Source organism: Quercus robur, chromosome 1 (assembly GCF_932294415.1).
Source record: "Quercus robur chromosome 1, dhQueRobu3.1, whole genome shotgun sequence".
NCBI classification, from domain to species: Eukaryota; Viridiplantae; Streptophyta; class Magnoliopsida; order Fagales; family Fagaceae; genus Quercus; species Quercus robur.
Window position 1 is genome coordinate 16689889 of NC_065534.1, and position 11361 is coordinate 16701249.

The following is an 11361-nucleotide window of genomic DNA, read 5'->3' on the forward strand; positions in this document are numbered from 1 at the left end:
GTATCCATGCATATACATAGGGTTTCAAGCTAATTTCAATAATATCTTAAAGTCCTCAATCTTTTACGACAAAGTAAGTAGAGAAATATGGACCTTTCTTGAGAACATAAAGTGAAAATTACTCAGTTTCTTACAAAATAAAATTTATTGTTCTTGAGAACATAAGTAGGCATAGTGATTGGGATAAGTTTCATTGCCAGTGTCAATGCTAGATTCTGAATCTACAAGCTTTAGAGGACAGATGTTTTGAGCGAGGCGTGGTGTCATCATGACCGATCAAAATATTTTTTAAGTGTGATTGATTCCCTAATCTATATATATATATATATATATATATATATATATATATATATATAAAACCGAAACCTTTGCTGGCACCACAATTTTCCACGTCAGCACAATATTTAAAAAATAAAAAATAAAAAATAAATAAAAATTATAACTTCTCAAAACCCTAGCAACCTTACCCATCTTTCAAGTTAAGAAATATAAAACCACGGTTTCTGCAAACTCTCTCTTTCTCCAGACGTAGGAAGCCCTAAAGCATTCAAGATCTACAAAACCCTAGCAACCTTACCCCTCTCTCAAGTTAAGAAATATAAAGCCACGGTTTCTGCAAACTCTCTCTCTCCAGACGTAGGAAGCCCTAAAGCATTCAAGATCTACAATGCACGGTATAGATTTTAGCTTATAAAGTTCAGCTTTTGTAAGGTTAGTTTGTTTATATATTTAGTCCTTATGTTTAGGTTTAGGTTTTAAGAGATTTATATATTACTACTATGTGGCTGAATTTCCCGTGACATCGGTTTTATGTTTTTTTTTTTTAATTTGTTTTATGTAAGGTTAGTTTGTTTACATCGGTTTTATGTTTTTTTTTTTTTTTTAATTTGTTTTATGTAAGGTTAGTTTGTTTACATAAGTTCTTTATCTCAAAGATAAGACTTTTATTTTTACCGCAAGAACTATTTAGGTATGTGTCCCTTGCAAGCACACATAAACTTAAATTGTCTTTTAATATATGCATGCTTTATTATTTTCTAATAGTTTTCCCGTGCATCGCACGGGTTAGCGACTAGTATCTAATTTATTTTAGTATTGGTTTAGAGTGAAGAGGATTGGAAGCATTTTTTTCTCTTTAAATTAGATAATAAAATGAGCCTAGATAACAAAATATTTATGAACCCATTGGAAGTCTTTTTGAGGGGAGAACCCATTGAAAGTTGAAAACAGTTTTGGGGTCATTACCCACCAAAAAAAATAAATAAATAAAGTTTTGGGGTCATTAACGTTTGAGAAGGTGTTAGCACTTTAGAGCATCCACATTAGTAGAGCTATTTTTTTAGTTATTTGTCACCACAAAAAGTTATTTTATCTATTTTACCTATTTACTTTACAAAACATTTAGTATCAGTTTATCTATTTTAACTTTCAACACAATAAAATAATATAAATATCACAATAAAATAATATATCTACTACCATAGTAGTGTGAATGCACAAATAAAAAAACAATATATAAGAAAAGAAAAAAAAAAGAATAAAAGAACTGCGCACAAACAATATATAACAGTATGAACGCTATATAAAAAAGAAAAAAAAAAAGTAAAAGAAGTGTGAACACGTAAACAATTGCAGTGTGTACGCAGAAGAAAAGAAATAAGAATAAAAGAAAGAATAAAAATAGTAAAATAATCAAAAGTAGTGTGAACGCACAAATAAATTTTTTTTTTTACTTTTCTGCTGCACTGCCAGTAGTTGTGCACTGTAACTATATAGGGTAGCTCTGGAGTCAACAAATATTGCTTTAGCTCTACCAATGTAGGGTATATTTTGAAATTTGGTGGTATTAAAAATAACAATATAGCTATTTAGCACCACCAATGTGGATGCTCTTAGGCCTCCTTCAATATTGAAAAATGCTATATCCATAACATTTTTACAATACTTTCACAACAAATCTTAAGTAACAAGTTGTTATTGATTGTTATGGATGGGTAAAAAAGTAATTTAAGTTGTGGAGTTAAAATAGGACTAATAACAACTTACTATTTATGATTTATTATGAAAATATTAAGAAAATATTATGGATGTAGCACTTCTCTTTAACATTTATAGCATGATGATTACCATATATTAATTACCTCATGAATTTAGCAATGAAACGTGCTAAGTCCACAATATTTTCATAACACTTTCACAATAATTTCTAGGTGATAAGTTATTACTCGTTCTAATTTGGATCCACCACTAAAATTTTTATTTTTTTCACTAGTAACAAATAGTAACAATTTGCCATTTAAAATTGTTGTGAAAATATTGTGGACATAGCATTTCTCTTTCAGAATCTCTAAGTTATTGTATTGATTAGATAATACACAAATTCACACAAAAATCCAAATCCACACAAATTTACAACATACTTAGGTGCCAACTTGTAATTAAATTAAATCACTTCATATGGGTGGCATTTATACTTGATGAAAAAATAAAATTATTATGTACCAATCAAAAGTTAAGTTGATACCCAAGCATATTATGAAATTAGAAATATAATTGGTTGAGTCTGTAAAATTTTTCAGTGAGTGAATGATGATATCTATTACTTTGGCTATTGCAACATGGTCCTCACAACATTATTCTTCCAAGAAGAGCTAATTGAGATTTGAAATTTGAAATTTTTTTTAAAATAAAAATAAAAATAAAAATCAAGATGTGTTAATTGAGTTGCAATATGGGAGGGAATTCGAATCCAAGAGACTATATGAAACACCATATAAGAGCACTAGTATCAGGTGTGCTAAATGCTAAATTTTTAGTATGCAGCACACCAAACATAAAAAATCACGTTCATAAGATGTGTCAAATGTCAAATCTACAATGATGTTCTAAAAATAAAAATGTATATGCAGATGTGCTATTTATTTTTTATTCAAACTTTCTCTCTCTTCCATACATAATATCTCTCTTTTCCATACAAAATATCTTTATTAATTAAAAAGAATAAATAAAGGATATTTAAATAAGAACAAAACTTAGATATAGTACCTTAAGTGTTGTTCCTTAGATTCTCCTCTTAAAATTTAGCTATGTGGCTATTTAACTAAAAAAATACACTTCCATCCTATAAGAAAAAATCCAGGTGGCAAAATCTTAAAAAAAGAATCTAAGGAACAACACCTAAGTATTGTATCTAAGTCTTGCTATTTAAATAAAGTAGTAAAAAAAAATATATGTGATAAGTGGTATGTTAAAACTTAAAATAGATAAAGTAACTTTTTAATATGTAAAAATAACATATTTTTACAACACCTAATGTTAGTGCTACCATTGTATTTAGAAGGTATGGAATAAGTTATAATAATTTTTTAAAGTCTAGAGTCACCAACAAATTGAAAAGTTTAGAGTCACCGTTAAATTGAGGACTATCAATTGTGTCAAATTATTATCTACACTTTTTTTTTTCCCTGAAAAATTCACTCATTCTCTCACAAACTCACCTAACACTGGAATTCCCAAAAAAAAAAAAAAACAACCTTAGGTAGGTGGTGAGCCCAACCACCAAGTAAAATCTTACCAATTCAATCATGTGAATTTTTTTTTTTTTTTTTTTTTTTTTGAGAGAGTTAGTTAAGTTAGAACATGGAAAATTTAGTGTACTAACAGGTCTAATATCACTAATGGTATACCAACAGGTCTAAAATCATGTGAAAATTGTCCCATAAGCTTACACAAGTTGTTGATGTGGCACCCAATCTTACCATTATGAATGAATAATTCAATTACCACACTTTCACAAACTATTTGTCACAAATGTCCTATGTTGCTAATAACAGATACCCAAATACAGTCTATGTGACAAAAACCATGAAAAAAAAGAAAAAAAAGTATGTGATACTAGAATTATAGGATTATATTTATTTATATGATTAAATAACAGTAGTAGCGCCGTACTCCTGTACCTGGTTGATATGATAAGGAATAAATTGGCAACGAACGCGAACTCTTCTTCTTCACTCACATGCCATCGTCTACTCTAACTCTCTTCAACTTGTGCTGCAATTCCATCATGGAAACCGTTGTTCACAAGCTTCCATCTTTCAAACTCCTTAACCCTACCTCTTCTTCCTCCCACTACTGCTCCACCACCACCACTCGGACCTCCAAATCTTTTCGGGTCGGGTCTCGCAGGCGCTCCTTTTCGATTTCCGCTTCGGCTTCAGCTGTCCGAGAAGACAACCCGGCTCTCGGATCCGTCTCTCTCGGCCACATCACCCGACCCGATTTCCCCATCCTCCACCAGGTAAAGTACTCAACCCAATTCTTCTTCTTCTTCTTCAATTCCATGCCAAAATTTAGAACCAAAAAAAAAAATTTGAAAAACCTAAACAATTCTTAGAGTTGAAACCACTATTTTGGGGCATAAATGAATTATTAGAATTATGATCAATCTGTTATTGAATTGGGTTTTTTTTTTTTTTTTAGCTATAGTTGGATTGAATATATGATAGAATTCTTGCTTAGACTCACTTCATTTACTACAAAGTCCTTAACTTTAATTTTTATATATATATTTTTTTGGTTTAGGAAGTAAATGGTTCAAGACTTGTGTACTTAGACAATGCCGCGACTTCTCAGAAGCCGACTGCTGTATTGAATGCTTTGCAAAATTATTATGAAGCTTACAATTCAAATGTGCACCGCGGGATTCATTATCTAAGGTACTTAATTTATGTTTATTGCAGAATATGTTATATGGGTTTTGTTTAAAGGGGGAAGTCTTTGGTGAGATTTTACGTCGCATGTTGAGGCTTTTGGTTCTGTTTAAGTTTTTTTTAAGTAATGCAAGTTGCTTGGCGGGTGTTCTGAATGTAGTGCGAGGGCAACGGATGAGTACGAGTTGGCAAGAAAGAAGGTAGCGGCTTTTATCAATGCATCGGACTCTAGAGAGATTGTTTTCACTAAGAATGCTACTGAAGCCATCAATCTGGTAGCATACTCGTGGGGACTGTCAAATTTAAAACCAGAGGATGAGGTGTGCTTTTGTTACTTCTGTAATGCTTTTAGCTTTATATATGCGAGTTTCGTTTTTTGTTGTATGGTAAAAATTAATTTGATCTCAATTTGGTGTTATATTGATTTAAGGAAAATGGTGTTTCTTGTAAATTACATGTATTTATGATTCGTTTTGTTAGGGTGAATATTGAGTGGAAAAATAGGATTAGGGTTTGAAATAAAATTATGAAAAGGTTGAATCTTGAAAGGTGCTTGTGGCAGAAAAGTATGACTGAAAATGCAAGGCAGCCTCTTTTGAGGCACTATATTAAGTATTTGATAGTAGCAAAAGGTTGGTGAGATTAGTGAGTTTAAGGTTTTAAAAGGAATAAAGAAAAGAAAGGTTTGGAATTGAACTAACTGTGGAAAGGGCTCAAATCAGCGGCTCTTCTGGCTGCTGTGATTACAAAGTAATTTTGGATTTCTGGGTTGTTTGGGAGCTATTTGATGGAAGAATGGTTTAAGTTCTTATGTTTGCATGGTATTTGAACTTTGACTGTACTCTTTGAAGAATTTTATTTCTGTAATCTTGCCTTTCATGAACTTCTCTCTGCCTGCATCCAGCAATTCTTGTGACTGGTTGGACTGTGGCTCCATCATTCTTCACCAATTCCACATATCTTCTCTTTATTTTTCAATTTCCATTACCCTCTGGTTACTGAGAAATGGAACAAATGGGGGCATAAGCTTTTGTAGGTTTGGGATAATGCCACATCAAGCCAAGCAGGTGGAATGATCTGAGTGGAGAGAGAGAAAAAGGAAAAGGAAAAAGCAATGGAACATAAAATTTGTGAACATTGTTTCTATTTCTTCTTAATAAAAAAATAAAAAAAGTTTTTTATTTTAATTTCTCAGTACATTATTGGAAATAAAATCTTAATTTACTCACAGTTCCTCACCTTATGTCAGCTTCTGTTTTAAGTACTTCTATGAGATTCAGCAACATCATTCTCTACTTTCTTTAAAGGGGGAAAAACATGAAATGACCATCCTTTCATAAGTTTTACATTGAGCCCTTTCACAATATTATTTTTCTTGCAGGTAATTCTCACAATTGCTGAACATCACAGTGCCATCGTACCCTGGCAACTTGTAGCTCAAAAGACTGGTGCTATTTTGAAATTTGTGAGTTTAAATCAAGATGAAGCCCCAGATGTAGACAATCTAAGACAAATGTTTTCAAGGAAGACAAAAATTGTAGTTGTTCATCACGTCTCAAACACACTTGGTATGTTTCTCTATCTTGAATCTCTTCATTTTAATCATCAATGTTTCCCTATAGATGCTTTGAGCTGAGGCTGATGAATTATTTTCTTTTATTTGCTGGATAATGCTGGTTATTGATATTGTTGATGGTCTGAAAATCGTTAGTGGCTAGGCCTTCCTTATCTTTTGATAATGTGTACCTTGTTGCTGCATATCAAAGCAAAATGTATGACCTCATTGGATTGTTTGGCTGTTTACCCATATTAGAAGCCCATAGAGAAACCTTTTGCGCAATGAGACAATGGGCCAGATTCTGAAGAAAAGGCAAAAAGAAAAGATCCAACAGCCCAAACATATCATCCAAAAATGAGAACATCCATGCCCAAACTTATAAACTTTTCATACTGAATGGGTGATATCTTTTGCGAAGGATTCAACCATAGATAATCTCTTAAGTTATTAATAACTAGATGGAACCAAGAAAAGATCTCCTCCTGTGCAAAATTATAGAAGATTCCGTTTAAGATCAAACAATTCCATCAAATTGAGTATGATTGTATGTGTGAAGCAAGAATGTCAGCTTTAGTAATGCAAACATTGGTGAGAATCCAATGCCCCAAAGACCTAAGGGTTCCTTCACAGGGTTAGTTCATGGAGGCTGTGTCAAGGACAAAAATCAAGACAAAAAGTGTAGGGCAGAAAAAGATTGCAATCAACTTGATAATATTCGGGTGACATTGCTTCTTTGGTCCTATCCAAGGAATCCCTTAGATATGATGCAAAATGGATATTGTTCTGTCGTTGATTAGAAACTGTCCCAATGCCATGTCTTTTTGCTATGGCTTCTAAATTGCGGCACAACAGGAATATGCTAAATATTGCATAGCTTGACTTTAGTGGTAGTGCTACATGCTTGAGTGATTTTCTTATCAAATTATAAATGATTACTAAAAGAATCATCTTTCAAGTGCACAATTTATTAATATACATTTTGATATAAGAATCAATTGTCTTGCCTATTATCTTTATCTAAGAAAATTTGAACCCTGTTTTGAGTATCCTATCATTTATTATGGATCATTGTTAAAGAATGGTAAGAAATGAACCGTGAAGACTTTTTTTTTTTTTAAAAAAAAAAAAATTATTATTATGGTAATCTAGGCATAGATGTATGGATTTCTGGGTTGTGCATTACCATTTTCTGGTTGCTAGGCTTTTGCTGATTTGGAATAGACTTTTGAAGTAACATCTCATCATATTAACATTGGGAGGTACAATGCTTAACTTTATCATATGAATTATATTTTAGTAAAATATAATTAGCAGGGTTCACTGATTATTAACTCCTCTCCCACTGTTCCCCTTTTCTCAACCCCCAATTTTTTCCCTCACTTTTGGTGTGCACCATGTTTCTGAATTTTAATTTGATATTAAGGTTTTCCTTACTAGCCCCACATGTTAGTGTTCTGGAAGTCTATAACTTACTTTCCTTAATACTGTTAATGTGACAGTTAGTTTTTGCTTAGCCATTTGATTACGTCTATTGGGTACTAACAGAGTAACAGGTTGCTCTCGTTGGTTTAATCAAATGAATAGCCTTCTTCCTTCTTCTTTTCTCTCTAGTTTTCTGAAAGTTGTAAGTTTTTCTTTTTTTTATGCAACTGATTTACTGAAACAAATATTTCTTTCGTTTTTCTGTAGCTTCTGTTCTTCCTATCGAAGAGATTGTGCTTTGGGCACATGATGTTGGGGCAAAAGTTCTTGTGGATGCCTGTCAGAGTGTTCCACACATGGTTGTCAATGTCCAGAGCCTCAATGTTGATTTTCTTGTTGCTTCTTCTCACAAGGTTAGGGTAACGCCTTTTTTGCAAGTTCTTAGCTTTGTCCGAATATAATAAGTTTAAGGAGTATTGTAATAAACATTCTTCAGATGTGTGGCCCTACAGGCATTGGATTCTTATATGGCAAGAGTGAGCTCTTGTCTGCTATGCCTCCATTTCTAGGTAAGTTTCTACCTTTAGAAGTTAAAAGTTAAGAGCTTGTCTGTTCTGGTATGTTCAATTCTTGTCCTGCAATAGTTTTTATTTCCCCACCAACACCTCCCCCCTGCCCTCTCCCCCAAAAAAGAAGAAGATATTTTTATATTCATATTCCTGATAGCAATGAAATGGGTATAATTTGAAGCTGATTCTAGTGTTGATCCCCCCCCTCTCCCTCTTTCTAGGCGGTGGAGAAATGATCTCCGATGTATTTCTTGATCATTCCACTTATGCAGAACCTCCATCCAGGTTAGTGAACTTATTCATCTTCTTGATCAAATTCATCTTATATACGAATGTTCACGTCAAGTGCATGAATGCTCAAGTTGGTGCCTTGGTGGCAGTCTATATATCAGATCCTACTTCTACCAAGACTAAAAATCGATTAGTGGATAGCTTGAAGTTCTGGTGAATTCCATTTTGTGTAGCAGATGCCAATCAGTTACCATACAATGGGATATGTGTGGGAATTACATTTTAGAAAAATGTGGGAATGTGCTTATGGAGCCCATGGGAAAAGAGCAAAGTAGGGTGTAGAGATATGTTCCACAAAACAACTGAATTCCCCCCACATTTCTCTAGCGATTTTTTGTATGTTTCCCTATGGTTTTTTCTGTACATATCTTCTAACATTTTCAAATTTGATTCACATTTTCACTCTAGTACTAAGTGATTGATACACTGCCTTTTACACTTTTTATATATGTATTCTCTTTTAACAACATCGAGATACTATGAAAAGTATCCAGTTTGGTGAAATCAATATCTGTCATAAAACATTATAGGTCATAGTGATTTCTCGTCATTTTAGTTTCTGCATGGATTGTGTGTATCTATATGTCAGACTTTAATGTCTGCCAGTTCATTCTAACTATATAATCATGGTGAGCAAGCATTATCTTGCCTGTGGGCTCTACATAGGGTTATATTTTGTAATAGATCCTACACCATAGTCTAATTCCTCAAAAACTTTAGTGTTTTTATTGGCTTCTCATTCTCCATGAAGCTCCTTGATATTGAGCCCAAGACCATTCAATTTGTACTTCATGCCATTAGTAATGCATTTTCCATGTAGATCCTAAATATTCAGCCAGATGCTTAGTTATTACTTCTGTTACATTCAACCAAAGCAATTGTCATGACCTTAAGGTAGTTATATTTGTCAAGATTTGCTCTTTCCGTATTCTATCTTTTCATTGTATTGCTACTTTTCTGTCATCTCCTCTTTATTTCACCTAATGGAAATTTTATTTACATGCTAGCTCATGTGTTAACTTTTATCTATACACATTATCTTTCTTCAGACATTGAACGGCTTAAATCTATAATATACCACAAAGTTTTTGCTTTTTCCAGGCACTTTAAACTTAATACCAGTAGCAATTGTATATGAAGTTTAGGATAAAGTTCAAAATATTTGGACTATGCAATAATTTGTTGTTTAGTAAGTTGGATTTCCCCACCTGGATGACTTCTATATCTTAGTATGTGAATGTTATTCTATCGTGTAGCATATCTTTGTCGTATAATATATTCTTTAACTGAATTAGATTTGAGGCCGGAACACCTGCAATTGGGGAAGCAATTGGTTTAGGAGCAGCAATCGATTATTTATCGAGACTTGGCATGCAAAAGATACATGATTATGAGGTTAGTTGAATTTTTATGCCTTCTCTCTTATTTCATGATTACAACATGGGACACAGAGACAGAGCTTGATATGTGGAAATATGTGAAAACCATGTTGTTGAGATAAAATTTCATTGATTAATTTGCATAAGATGTAATGGAATGTGACCCACACCCGTTGGTTCTCATTTTTATTGAAGCTAATCTTAAGATGCTGTTGGCAGACTGCATTATTTGATCTTGAACTCAGCTTCAAGCAGGGGTTAGAAAAGAACAAAAATTATGTCTAGAAAATTTTGCTTATTTATCATATAATTAAAATAATTAGTTGCTTTATATGCAATTTATTTTACAGATTGAGTTGGCTAAATATCTGTATGAAAGCCTGCTTTCAGTCCCCAATATTCATGTCTATGGCCCAGCACCTTCAGAAAATGTTGACCGTGCTGCTCTCTGCTCTTTCAACATCGAGAACATTCACCCTACTGATATTGCTACTTTTCTTGACCAACAGGTATGGGAACGGGCAAAACCTTACACCTGTGGTAGATTTCTAGTGTTTATGTTCTATTAATATCATTTTTCCTCGGCCCTTTTTTAGTTTATAATAAACCATGGAAGATTCAAGAAGCCTAAATGTTTGAAAATTTCTACACACATTTTCTGTTGTAGAGAAGAAAATGATTTTGGAACAGCAACTAACCTATTTAGTTTCAGCATGGAGTGGCAATCAGATCAGGTCACCATTGTGCCCAACCCCTTCATCGCCATTTAGGTGTCAATGCAAGTGCACGTGCTAGCCTCCACTTCTATAACACCAAAGAGGATGTTGATGATTTTATCCAGGCGCTCAATGACACAGTCAACTTCTTCAATTCTTTCAAATGAGTTATTTGCTTAGTTAGCAAGCAACTTTAGATTCTGTGTCAACAATTCTGCTGTTGCATGCTAAGTATGCAGGTTTATACGTCTATCTTTTCATTTTCTTCATTTTTGTTGGAGTGGTCCTTTTAGTCCTGCTTCTTCAATTAGTATTTAAGAGGTGTATCCTATATTCCTATGATACCACTACCCACGATGTGATCCATTTTGTAAAGAGGGAAAAGGCATAAGATTATCAATTGAATCCATCTCTATATATTTATTAAAAGCAAAATTAGAGAGTGTAGTCCTAGCATCCATAGGATTGCTCACTGTACATCCGTGACCATGCTAACGATGCAAAATTGTACCCTTTAATAGCAGAGTTGTGCTAAAAAAAAAATGGTCACATGAAACAAAAGCTGAGAGTAAATGTGACCTTGACATTCCTTTTTCTGTTTTTATTTTAGAATCGTTGCCTTAACATACTTGTATCACCACATTAGTGGGATTTTGCTAAATTAATAATAAATGCTAAGGTACGAATGTAATAAAAAATGATAATATGGAACAC

General features: G+C 33.1%; 1 protein-coding gene across 3 annotated transcripts; it reads left to right on the forward strand.

Moving 5' to 3' along the window:
- The first annotated feature begins 3938 nt into the window (after positions 1–3938).
- On the forward strand, positions 3939–11124 carry LOC126723448 (cysteine desulfurase 1, chloroplastic). 3 transcript variants are annotated; one of them, XM_050426850.1, is made up of 10 exons: positions 3941–4300; positions 4585–4718; positions 4873–5032; positions 6094–6280; positions 7960–8105; positions 8189–8261; positions 8483–8546; positions 9848–9947; positions 10282–10440; positions 10644–11124. In XM_050426850.1, the coding sequence occupies exons 1-10, from the start codon at positions 4019–4021 to the stop codon at positions 10812–10814; spliced, it is 1476 nt and encodes a 491-aa protein (XP_050282807.1). In that variant the 5' UTR covers positions 3941–4018; the 3' UTR covers positions 10815–11124. The 3 variants fall into 3 exon arrangements, with proteins under 3 accessions (XP_050282818.1, XP_050282825.1, XP_050282807.1); XM_050426861.1 differs by lacking the exons at positions 10282–10440; positions 10644–11124 and adding an exon at positions 10127–10231 and having other exon boundaries at positions 3939–4300; XM_050426868.1 differs by lacking the exons at positions 10282–10440; positions 10644–11124 and adding an exon at positions 10441–10515 and having other exon boundaries at positions 3940–4300.
- Positions 11125–11361: the final 237 nt, after the last annotated feature.